The sequence below is a fragment of the Lonchura striata genome, chromosome 14, assembly GCF_050655825.1.
Source record: "Lonchura striata isolate lonStrDom1 chromosome 14, ASM5065582v1, whole genome shotgun sequence".
Taxonomy (NCBI): Eukaryota; Metazoa; Chordata; class Aves; order Passeriformes; family Estrildidae; genus Lonchura; species Lonchura striata.
In genome coordinates this window covers 603,827-616,387 of record NC_140716.1, presented here as the reverse complement: position 1 = coordinate 616,387, position 12,561 = coordinate 603,827, and the positions used below count along the sequence as shown (strand labels likewise).

Below are 12,561 nucleotides of genomic sequence, written 5' to 3'. Positions count from 1 at the left end.
GGCTGCCCCTGGATCCCTGGCAGTGTTCCAGGCCAGGCTGGATGGGGCTTGGAGCAGCCTGGGATAGTGGAAGATGTCCCTGGCCATGGCAAGGGTTGGAATCTGTGACCTTGAAGAATCTCTTACAATTCAAAACATTCCATGATTCTGTGTTCCCTATGCAACAGCAAGGTTTGGAGATGGGTTTCCCCTGCAAAACCTGGGCCACGGCTCATCAGCTGGGGGAGCAAGGGGAAGCTCTGCCAGCTCTCTCCCATCCAGCCTCACCCAGAACATCTCTGTACAATCCAGTAGTTCCCCAGACTGGTGAGTGGAGAAGTGTCACTGCCTCCAAATTCTCGTCCTGCTCACAGGCAGATGACTTACACAGCATTCACAGGTGCACAAAGCTGGAGACACAGTCTGCATTCTCCCAGTGCTGGCTCAGAAGTGCAGCTCTGGCCCTCGTATGTGTGAACATAGAGCTGCTCTGCAGCTTTTGCCACCGGGGTTGGGTGCTGGCTCTTCTGGGATCTGCTGCCTGCAGGCAGTGCTGGCAGTGCAGGTGCACAAGGTTAGATTGCTGCTCGTGACATGCCCCAATATCCCAAGGCAATACCCAGGATGGAGAGACTCCTGGAGACCCCAGATGAGGTGTAGGAGAAAGCTGAGAAACAATAATGCATTCCTTCCCCTCACAAAATACATGCTAATGCCAAACCTGAGAACTGCAGGTGGGAAGTGACAAAACGTGGAGCTGAAAACAGGTGATGGCTGCCCCGGAAAACTGTGAGGAGGGAGGCTGTCATCCCTAACCTGCTCCACCAAGGCTGGGGACAGAGTTCCTGGAAGAGCATCATGCAAGGGTGTAATTGGCCTCATCTACCAGTGCAGCTCCTGGCACCTAAACTATGAACCCTCCATTCTCCAAGTTAAGTTCCTGCCTGCTTCTGCCCACGGTCTGCCACCTCTCCCCAGGATCCCAGGAGAAACAGGCTGCTCTAAGGAACTGCCCCAGATCCCTGAAGGGCCAGAAGCAGGGGACCTGGTCGTGCTGCGTGGGGCTGTCCCAGAGGAGCTGTCTCAGCGGCCGCAGGCTGTGTGCAGGAGCCATGGGCTGGGGACAGAATAGACTTCGGGGGAGGTGGAGGGGAGCAGGCCAGAATGAGGAGCCAAGCAGCTGCGGCGGGTGATCTTTGCAGGGGACAGGAGGAGGATTTGTAGGGTACCGCTGACACTGGCCCTGTTTCTGCGGCCCTGCGCCGAGTGCTGGCACGGCGGGTCTGGGCAGCACATGGGGCAGGCGGCGTGTGGGGCAGAGCCGGGTGGGCCAGCGGGACGGACTGCGGTGCTCCCCGGTGCTGCCCGCGGTGCTCCCCGGCCGCTGCCCGCGGTGCTCCCCGGTGCTGCCCGCGGTGCTCCCCGGTGCTGCCCGCGGTGCTGCCCGCGGTGCTGCCCGGTGCTCCCCGGCCGCTGCCCCGCGCCGCCGCCGCCGCCCGGCCCGGCCCGGCCCGGCCCGGCGCGCTCCCCGCGCTCCCGGCGGCGGCGGCGGGGGCGGCGGCGGGGGCGGGCCGGGCCCTCCCCGCGCGGGAACGCGCTCCCGCCTCCCACCCGGCACAAAGTTTCGCGGCAGGAACTCGGGCGGCAACAGTGCGGAGCCGGTGGCAGCGGAGCGCGGCCGCGCGGAGCCCCAGCGCCCCGGCACCCGGCGGGGCCGGCGGCGACCGTGCCATGCGGGGCCCCCCCCCACCGGCGGCGGCGGCGGCGGGGCGGGCGGGCAGCGGCGCCCCATGCGGCTGGGGCGGCCGGGCGGCGGCTGACACCATGTGCGCCCGGTGCCCGGGGCGAGGAGCGGGCAGCAGCCATGTCCCCCCCCGCCCAGCCGGGGGTGCCGGGCGGGCGCGGCTCTAAGGGGCCCCCGGCGCGGAAGCTGCTCTGCATGTGCAGCCTCTCCCTGTGCCTCACCTACCTGTGCTACAGCCTGATGGGGGGCACCGGCCCGGCCGCCCTGCGCTCCCCGGCCGCGCTGCCCGGCTCGGCGGCCCCCGGGGCCCCGCGCTCTCCCACCGCCGTCCCCGTCACGGCGGCCCCGCGCTCCCCCGCCGCCCCTCCGGGCAGCGCCCCGGGCCCCTCGGCCGCTCCGCCGCGGGCCTCCAACGGCAGCCGGGAAGGGGCGGAGGGCGCCTGGCTGCGGACGCCGCTGGCCCCCGGGGAGGTGATCACGGCGCAGAGCGGAGCCTTCGAGAGGGACCCGCAGGAGTCGAGCACCACGGACGAGGAGCTGAGCCGGGCCGGCAGCCCGGGCAGCCGCGGCGGCGGCAGCAGCACCACGCCGGACTACGGGGAGAAGCGGCTGCCGCAAGCCCTCATCATCGGGGTGAAGAAGGGGGGGACGCGGGCGCTGCTGGAGGCCATCCGGGCGCACCCCGACGTGCGGGCCGTGGGCACCGAGCCCCACTTCTTCGACAGGAACTACGAGAAGGGGCTGGAGTGGTACAGGTGAGGGCTGCGGGCGCGATCCGCGGCGCTGGCGGGGACGGAGGGAGGAGGAACGCGAGTCCGTGCGGGGCGGGGGACCCCGGCGCGGCCCCGGGGGTCCCCGTTGCCCCCCGGGGGAGCCGGGACGAAGCGCGAGCGCCGGGACCGAGCCCCGGGACCGCCGCGGGGCCGGGGCAGGCGGGCGCCGGGGCCGCGCCTGGCCGCGGTGGCGATGGAAAACGCGCTGCTCTGGTGGGAAAGCAGATTTCTGGTAACATCCCTCTCGGTTGCTCGGAGTGTGTGAGCAAACCGTAGCAGTTCATCTGCAGTTGGTGTAAAATACTCCTAAATAGGTCGGTAATTAATAATTACTGAAATAAACAAGATCGCAAGTTATTCCAGGTGCTGCTAGGACTGAAGAAAGCTGCCTTCATGCGAGCGCAGGCTTTGCTTCACAAATAAGGTTTACTCTTTATTCAACAAGTTCCATGTTAGGAAGTTTTTTTCTTTTCTATTGACAAAATCTAATTCTGTTTGTGAAGACGTGTCTAAATATTGCTGTCTGGTGTTGGGTAACATTTTAAAGGAATTTTATGCTAAAAGTCCTGGTTTTTAGAAAACACTGGACTGCAGTAAGGAAGTGTTAAATGTCTTGACAGGTTTAGAAAATCAATGAACTGTGATGGCTCAGTGTTCTTCCCTCTCTTAAAAAATTTCTGAGCAGAGTGCAGCACATCAGTAGAACTTAAAAACTCCCAGTAGGTCTGTAGTTCATGGTTCAAAGCAAACCATACTGGTTCTTGATAAAAGGTGGTCTGTGGCTGAGCTGGTGAAGTTCTTGTTGTGGTTAGTATGGCAGCTGCTTTGTTGCTCTGCAAATGACGCTAAAAATGAGAGGCAGCAGGCAAGTGACTGCCTGGATTATCTGGTCCCTCATTATTAAAATAAAGTACATGGTCTGCATATCAGGGGTATTTAAAGGTGAGAAACTCCAGGCAGTCTTCTGTGGGGATGGTGGAAGAAAGGTCTTTGCAACACTTGGTGTGGCATCCGCTTGGCTCTGGTGTGGGATTTTCTGGAGGGATTTCAAGAAAGTGAACATCAGCACTGAGAGAGTGAGGTTGTCCCTGAGAGTGTTTTTGGTGTGCTGCTCTGATGGGGGAAGAACTAAAGGACTGGCTATGGTTACTGTATTTATAGATATCATTTCATACACAGTATTTTGTTGTACTGAATTTTCTTGGAGGAAAGGCTTACCTTGAAAAATAAGTTTAGAAAACTGACTAGAAGAGGATAGAAAGTGGCACATAAAAAAAAGTTTGGTTTTATTTAAAACAGGCAGAAGAAGATCAAGCACTGAATACGATGAGCAGCTGCTTTTTTATCTTTAAAGTTATGCTACTAGAAAAGGGCTAGTGAGTGGGTGTAACTCCTCTTGTGGAGTAAGAGGCACACACAGGTTTTCATTTGCAGAACGCAGTTCGGTATTTTCTATCCCTGCAGCAGCTCTCTGGTGTGTGCTGCTCATTTCAAGCCCTGGAGCTCTGCTGCTTGGGCAGGAGAGGTGGGAGAACAGGTTGGGGCACCCTTGGTGTGTGAGGGCTGGGCAGAGCAGGCTGTGGGATGGGTAAAGAAATGCCTGGTGCTCTGTGCCATCGCAGCCCTGGCTGCCTGACCTGCAGCACCTTCACACCTGCCCAACCCAAACACATGCTTCTCCCCTCTGCTGCAAGAGTGTTCAGCCTTGCAGGGGCAGGACACTGCTGGTGGTCTGTGCCTCAGCAGCAGCCACAACTTCCCTGGTGCTGAACTGGTGCCAGGCTGTCGTCATGGACTGGCTTTTAGTGCCAAAAAAACACAAACCAAAAGCAGAATGGGGAAAGCTCACTGTCCACCCCATGCTTCTTCCTGACCTTCTCTGAGATTACCTGATTGAGTGCACTGGGGAGGCTGACAGCTCATAGCTGTGTCCCAGGTACAGTAATTGGAGATTCTTTTCCTGTCCACAGAAAAGGCAATGCTTTTTTAACAAAGAAGCAACAATTGAAGTCCTCTGCTTATGGTGACTTAGCATTACACACTGTGAGCTTTTAACACGGTCAGGTTTTCTCTTACATAGTGAAATAAGGGAATGGCAGACCTTCCAGGTTCCTTGCTTAGTTGTTCAGTCACAGGATTATCTCCCAGCCTCGAAGAGCTGGAGGAAAGGGAAATGCCTTCTTCACCTTGGTTTCTCCTGTAAAATGGAGATGGCACCAGGTCATTGCCATCTCTTTGTGTGTGCTCCATGCTGCTTTACCTGTGTCTTTGCTGCCTTGAGATTGAAAAGCCCTAAACGCTCTGGATGTCTGGTTCAGGGTCTCTCTCAGTGGCTGGAGTTGATGCAAGCACTGGGCCAGGGGATGCCAGCTCTGTGCTGCTGGAAACAGGGTGGCATGTCAGGATGGCAGTTCCACACTGCCTGCTTTGTTTTTTCCTGGGAACCTGCAGGGAATGCTGAAGGTTTGTATGCGGCCTCTGATCTCTTTAACTCAATTCACTTGGCAATTGCAAACAGAGGTCTTTCCACACACAAACTGGTGCAAACTAGGCCAAGACTAGTTTTGGTTAGTTTCTATTACACTGCCAGGATTGTATTTGTGGTTGCAGTTTATGATTCTGTCCATTCTAATGCTGAGCTGTCTGAAGGACAAGTTCCATGGTACAGCTTTCCTTAAACAACATCCAATCTTCCTCTGCTGTTCCTTTGCAAGCCGTAGTCTTTAACTTGCTCCTTCCTTCCCCAGGCTATGCCAGCTTTCCTGCAGGAGCTGCTGCTGATTTTTAGCCAGTGTCCAAGTGTCCCCTGCTCTCTCATGTGCCCAGGCACAGTGATCTCCACATGTTCCCCACAGCCAGGCTGGACTGCAGGCATTTGCTCCCTTCAGTGTGATGTTCATGCCTCAGAGGGCATGTCCCATGCCATGAGCTCTGCCCTGAGCTATCCTGCATTTCAAAAAGCACTGAGAGCCTTTCTCAGAGCACAGAAAGGATGGCAGAGTGACAGAGAGGCCCCTGAGGCCAGGGAATGGAGATTACATCCATAAATGCTCATTACAAGCACAGGCACAGCATTTGGGACATGTGTGAGTTCCCTGCCTTGGCGTGGATGAAGGGCACACAGGTGTGTAGGAATGTTGTGGATAATGGGAACAGCAAACTGCCTGCAGTGTCCCACACCTGGACAGGTTTGTCTCCTTGTGGTGCTAGGGCCCTTGGTTTGGTCTCAGAGAGGAGAGAGCCCAGGGAGGTGGGCAGGGGTCTGCAGGGGAGCCCGGAGTCGGTGTGGTGCCAGTGGCTTTGTGTGGCTGGAGAAGGAGGGGAGTGATCCTGTTTGGGCTGCGCAGTGCCCACGCTGCCCTGCACCGGCGCTGTGGGCGGTGCACCAGGCTCACCTGTGCAGATGCCAATGTCTCAGGATGCTCAGGTGCTGCTGGTGACTGCTCTGGGGATTTTGGAAGAGAAATGCTGCAGGTGGCGGTGTGAAGGGAGTGGGAGCTCCAAGCCCCGGCGTGGGGGGCTTTAGTTGTGTCTTTCTGCTGGTCTAAATGACCAGCACAGAAGACCTCATCACTTGGGCACCCTTGAGATTTTCTGAGCTGAGTAGGACAGTCCAGTGCTCCCAGCCACTGTCCCCAGCAGCCCACAGGCTCAGCACGGTGAGGGGGTTCAGTTCTGTCATGTTACGCTTTCAAGGCTTTCTTGACATCCTGCATTTAGCAGAAAAACTGGGGATTTGTAACAATATTTTGAAAACAAACTTGTGGTTTTAACAGGAATATGGTTTCCATAACACAAAAAGAACACCTGATAGCAATGAGTTGAAATTGAGTTTTAAGATTTGCTGACTGGAAGAGTTAAATTCTGTGTGTACATGCACATTGCTTTACTCCTTGCTTCCTCCTCAGTGGAGCCCTGATGGAGAGGCTGCAGCAATATCTGTGATTAGATCACATTCCCCTCTCTGCCCTGGGCCTGCAGTGCTGAGCACTTGGACAGGGTGTAGCTGTGTGTGTGGAGTGGCCCCGCTGCAGGAGCAGTCACCATGACAGGCAGTGGAGTGGCTTGCATGTCTAATGCTATTTGCACTGCTTGTCTGGGTTTTTTGGAGCATTCTCCCGAGCAATCAGGCCTGTGTGTTATTTGGTGAGCTGCTGACCTCATACAATGAATAATGCCAGGACAGGGAGCTCTTCTCTCAGTAATAGACACGTGCTCACGAGTGAGCGGCTCCGTGGAGCCGCTGGCTGTGGCTCCAGAGCTGGCACTCCCATCGCATCCCTGTGGACACTGAGTTCCTCTGTATGGGGCAGGTGGCTGTTGTGTGTTGTTGTTTCTGCCACAGCTCTGCTCTTCATGGAGCTGTCTCACCTTCCTTCCTGTGCTGACCTGGTGGCTGGGGCAGCGGGACCAGCCCTGCGTGCCCAGGGATGATCCAGCTTCCGATGTGCCTGGCTTTTTCTGCCGTGGCTGCTGGCAGGAATTGTGTCCAGGGGTGTGTGCAGGGATCCTTCTTCAACATCCCCTAACAGCTGCTGGGCAGCGATAGCTTGGGGCCATTTCAGCCTCATCCCACACAGTGTCACCTCGCTGTGAGCTGTACCTCGCTGTGAGCTGTAATTGTGTTGCTGGCTAATGCCTGTGCTGTTCTGATCAGCTCAGGGCATTCAGGAAATCAAACCCTTTCCATCAGCGCTGTGAGCCTGTGCTGACAGCACTGTGGGAACACCGACAGTGGAAGGATGGATTGGGGTCTGCTGCTGCCCCCAGGCACAGCTGCAGAGCCTGGGAACTGCTGTGTTTCTCTGAGAAAGGCCTTCCCAGAGTGTTGTACCCACTGCACTTCTGGTAACTTAGGGAAAGCGTATTGATTTTGTTTCTGGGCCCTGCTGTGAGTTGGCTTTTGCTGAAATGTAGTGACTCAGCTGCCTCTCTCTGCCATAGATCCAGTGTATTGGACTTTGCTGACACCTGGGTCAGCTCTGGGCTGGGGACTGCGAGCAGAGGTCAGACTTCGTGCTGGTTGGCCCCCATGTTTCACCCATCTGGGGACTGAGAGGCCATTCCAGCAGCAGGCATGGATTTTCTTCTGCATCCTGCAGCTACTGCAGTGAATCTGCTGTGTGCCAGAGCTCAGGGTCTCCTGGCTCTGCCCCTGCCTTGTGTGCTGGGCCAAGGGAACCCACCCTGCACCCTGGGCAGCAGTTGTCTCCCTCCTTTCTGCTCTGTTTTAGCTCAAGGAACGGGGTGAAGGAATGATTTATGTCTATTTGCAGTGTTTTATCACCTGATGGTGGTTATCCACATGCTGCTCAGTTGTAGCCATGGGAATGGCAGCTGCTCTCAGCACCTGCAGCCCCTGTGTGCTGCTCTGGCTCTTACTGCAAAGAGAGTGAGAGAAGTGCCAGGGCCAGCACACTGGCAGGAGCGCTCTGGCACCCGCTCCCGCGGGGCTAGTCACTGCTTCTGCCTGCATGTGGAATGTACTTGTGGCCGACGGTGAGCACAAAGTGCTGAGAGGAAGGTGGCAGCGGCGGGGAGGCAGCAGGGTGCTCTCGGTGCCCCTCGGCAGCCCCCAGGCACCGGCCGCCCTGGCAGGGACGTGCCCAGCCCCGTCCCTCAGACCCGAGGGGTGCAGTGAGCAGGGCGGGCGCCAGCACCGAGCCCGGCTGGGGCTCTGCCCTGCTCCCACTCTGACCCCGGGGTGAGAGGGGGCAGCAGGGCAGCCACAGCTCTCCTGGGAGGCTTCCAGACACAGGGCTCAGCACAGCAGCCGCCCGTGCTGGGGACGCCTCTTCCAATGGCTGCTGGAACATCCTTGGAGCGTGTAGGGAACCGGCGCACGTCACCAGCCCAAAAATCACTGAACTGTTGCACTGTAGTCTCAAGAACATCCCTTCTCTAGGATTTTGCTCAATAACCCACTTTGTACACACAAAGCTGGTGCTTTGCTGCTAACAGTTTGAGTGTTGTTTGTGATGTCAAAGTTTGTGAGCACTGCTCTCTTTGTGAGTGCAGTACTGCTGTGCATGTAGTTACAGAGAACTCAAAAACGGGCCTGGGGAAAACCAGCCCCCTGGAGAAGCAAAAGGGGAAGTGCTGGGTGGTCACATTCTCTGGTTTAAATGATACACCTGACCCCTGCTTGCTCCCTGGCTAGCAAGGCTCACTCTGCTCTGTGCCAAGCCCGGATGGGTGGAGAAGGAACAACAGCTTCTCAAAGAAAGTTATGTGCAAAGGCTTTAGATTTTCAAAGTCAAAATTCTGACACAAATTTGTGACACCTTGTGTCGACAAAGGTCAGAGTCTTTTTCTTTTCATGGTTTCTTTTACCTCTTCTTTTCATGGGGACTCCTTTTCTCTGAGTCATTATTTCATGCACTTCAGCAGAAATTTTATTGGTTTGGGGGCTGGGCTGATTCATGTGGGACATTTCTCACTGCTCAGAGTGATATCTCTGTGATACACAGAGATAATTTCTTTAAAATTATTTTTTCTTGAAGTGGTTTCAATGAATTGCAAAGGGTATGAGGGTTATGAGCATGAATGAATGGCTGAAACATTTGTATGGAGTCCAGGAGAGGAACCTGCATGATCAAACTTTCCAGAGCATCCAGTGTGGATATTGTAATTTCACTGCCGTGCACATGTGAGCAGCAGTTCATTTTAGGCTTTTAAGCCACTTTTAAATAAGTATTATTTAGGGCTGTATGAGGTTTGAATTGGTTTCCCCTACATTAGAAAAAGTTTAAAGAAATCTGAGAATGACAAGAGTGTCTTCAATCACAGTGAGAAATTCCTGTTTAGATCAAAAGTACCTGTCAGGGGCATGGGGGAGTGGCTGGGCAGGATTGGCCCTGGCCCTGCCAAGAGCAGCTCCTCTCCCTGGGCATGGCCAAGCTGCTGCCCAGACTCTGCTCCATGATGGTACACGGGCACTGCTCCTCCCATTTGTTATTTAGGTAGCTGCAGTTTCCAGCTGAAGGAGAGTGTTGAAAGCTGACTGTGGAAGGCTGGGGAAAAAATCATACTTATGAAAAGGGAGAAGAAAAAAGCCAAAAAACAGCCCTCAGAGAAACCCTCCAACCTTTTGTTTTCAAAGTCTCCCATTTCCCTCCCCAGTGTCAACACACCAATTTAGTAAATGTTGCAAGGCACAGTGTTTCCCCCCTTGTCATATTATACATCCAGGCATCAAGGATGGATCATAAACTTGCTGTTTATGGCTTTAACATTTCAATTGCTAGTCACATTTTATGTAAATTAAGGTATTTACCTTGACAAGCTCTCTTGTGAAGTACAGTACTTCTTTACAGAATATGTTTGGCAATATAAACAGGCCAAATGCTGGGGGTGGATGCAAAATTCACAATTGATTTTTACAGCTTAGTAGGATCCTCCCAAAATATACTGGAGTTGTCTGCTCTAATCTTGTCAGTGCCTGGAGAAACTGAGGCAGGGGGACCTGGGAGAAGAGGAAATAGCAAAGGGACATCAGTTATAGCCACCGACCTACTAAGCAGAACTAGCTTTGGATAAAAATAACTCCATCTGCCAGACTTTATTTTGTATTACAGAGATTGCTATAACACATTTCAAGCCAAAATCTGATTTCCATTCCCTTCAGAGCCAGGCTGGACTGGACTTGGCCCCCTCCTTTATTAGCAGCAATCATTTTGGATCCGAGCAGAGCAGCGCTGCTGTGATAGCCCAGATCCGCAGTTCTCCTTTGTTTTAGAGCGAATTTCCTTTCATCTTGCGTTGAGATGGGTACAGTAATATATTTAGTATTAGTGTTCATCCACATCTGCAAATAACTTTATTTCAGCCCCAGCTCTGCCCTCTCTGTATGTTCTTGATGGGCTCTCATATAACTGAGCCGAGCTGTGAGCACGCTCGTGGGGAGCCAGCATCAGCATCGGGCCTGGGCGTTGAAGCCTGGCTGGGTTGCACAGCCCCAGCAGGAGCTGCCACCATCCAGCCAGGCTGAACAAACCCACCAGCCTGCGAGAAGCCACCATGGGGCTGTGCACCAGCCCCAGAGGCTTTCAGGCTCCTCCAGGTGCTGCTGTGCCCCGGGAGCTGAGCTGCTGCCCACCCCTGAGCCCCGGACGGATGGGAAGGGGTCACCTCCCAGCTCAGCCCTGAGTGGGAGGTGCTGCATCACCTCTGCAGGTGACAGACTGTCAACTACTCGTCTCTGGTCCTGCTTGTTCAACAACACACTGACGGTTTTCCATCCAAAGTGCTGATTCAAGAAATGCTGGTGGCAGACCTATGGATCCTGAAGTTGTTGCTGCTGGAGGTCTTTAACTGGCTGTTGGTTCATCCCTCCTTGGTCTGTTCCCCAGGGAGCGCCACCATCGATCCCGCAGTGACCCTCCCTGCACTGTCAGCACTCACAGCCTTCAAGCTCATTTTCGGGATCTTTATCTGTACCCTTTTAATTCCTGAATTACCAGTCACTAGCTCTGCTTCATGCTCTGTGGCACTGGAGCCTGCAGAGCCAGAGGGTGCACTGAGGGACACTGGTACGTCAGGAAAGGGCTCTGGGTACCCTAGGAAAGAGCTCTGCCTCCTCTATGTGACCTGTTCACCCTGCACAGGAAGGCAAATCCATGTCAGGTGTGATCTAGAGGGGCTCTGGGCCACCAGGCCATGTGGTGGGGATGGTGATTTTGCAGCACGAGGGAGGATGTTGGAGCCACGGGTGGTGTTGGTGCTGAGCTGTGCCACAGGAAAGAGGACGTTACATCTGCCAGGGGCCGGCCCAGAAGGGATGGCACTCAGCAGTGTTCCTGCTCTTGGTCTTTGTTAATGGCTCCCCCAGAGAAATGGGTATCTGGCCAAATGACCACAATCCAGGGCACCCAGGCACCCAGCAGTCGCTGCTGTAACCTGTGCATGACCCCCCAGCAGCTGGGACTCACAGGGCAGACCCCGAGGGGCTGGGGTAGTGTGGAGGGCCAGAGACTCCAGGGCTGCCCAGCCCCTGAGATGGGGCAGCCGTTGTTTGGCTGCTCATCCTGCGCTGCCAATGTGGGGAAGAGCCTGCAGCAGCTCTGTTGCTGGGTCTGCTGCACGCGCTGGGATCTGCAATGAGAACGGCTCCTTACTCAGCTCAAAATCATATAGACCCTCCCCAAAAATCAAAACACTGGAAAAATGCCTGAGGCAACATCTTCCATTGGTAAACTGAAGCATCTTGCTGAGAATTTCATAGACCCAGCAAATCATAATGCAATTTCCTATGCAAAAAGGGTTTATCTCTATCTAAATATTATTCCGCACTGTTACTCATTGTAGGGAAGTTATTGCTCTCCTAGGTTAACTGATTGAACCTTGGAAATAGAGCTGGAAGCTTATTGTACAGACAGGAGCTTGACTTTTATTGCTCCTAAATTGTAGTGATACTATTATATGTAAGTAAAACATACACTCCATTAGAAAATATTTAAGTTTGATACCACTTTAAAATTAAAAAAGATTAAAAGAAGCATCTCTGCAGTCTATCCCTCCATGAAATTGGAGTCTTTTTGGTATGTGAAATGTGTGATACAAATAGCCTAACAATTAATGACAAAGGAATAGCTGGGATGGATTTATGGCTTAAACTACCCTGGATTTCACAAGGCTGGAGTGGCAGCAAGGGAAATGTGTTATTAGATCATTACAGGCTTTTCTGCTAGAGCCACTGCTGCTAAAGTTACGGCAAGGTGTTTTATTATTACTCTGTTCCCACATAACACTCTGAAGCACTCTCGTCTTGGGATACGGCCGTCGCAGTGGGAGGCGATCCACGTCTCTGCTGCAGATGGGTTCCTTTGGAAAACCTTAACAGGAACTCCTCAGCCATTTTTTGGCAGTAGGCAGTGGTGCAGAAGTGCTTTCCCATGGCCAGGCCGTGTGAGGAGCTTGTTCATTAGTGTGTAAGTTCGGAGCTGCTGGCTTTGAGCTGCGGGGCAATGGAGCTGGGGGCTCTGGCTGGTGAGGGTCCCACGGCACCGTGGCGGGTCCATCTCCTGCTGCCTAGTTCAGGGTCCTTCCCCCGGGTGCTCAAGCTCC

General features: G+C 54.4%; 1 protein-coding gene across 1 annotated transcript in view; it reads left to right on the top strand.

Moving 5' to 3' along the window:
- Window positions 1-1,764: 1,764 nt before the first annotated feature.
- Window positions 1,765-12,561, top strand: part of HS3ST4 (heparan sulfate-glucosamine 3-sulfotransferase 4) — a 54,181-nt gene continuing 43,384 nt past the window's right edge. Inside the window, exon 1 of the mRNA XM_021543844.3 lies at window positions 1,765-2,478. Within this exon, the coding sequence (XP_021399519.1) occupies window positions 1,844-2,478 (635 nt within the window). The 5' untranslated portion in view covers window positions 1,765-1,843. The remainder of the gene's footprint in view (window positions 2,479-12,561) is intronic.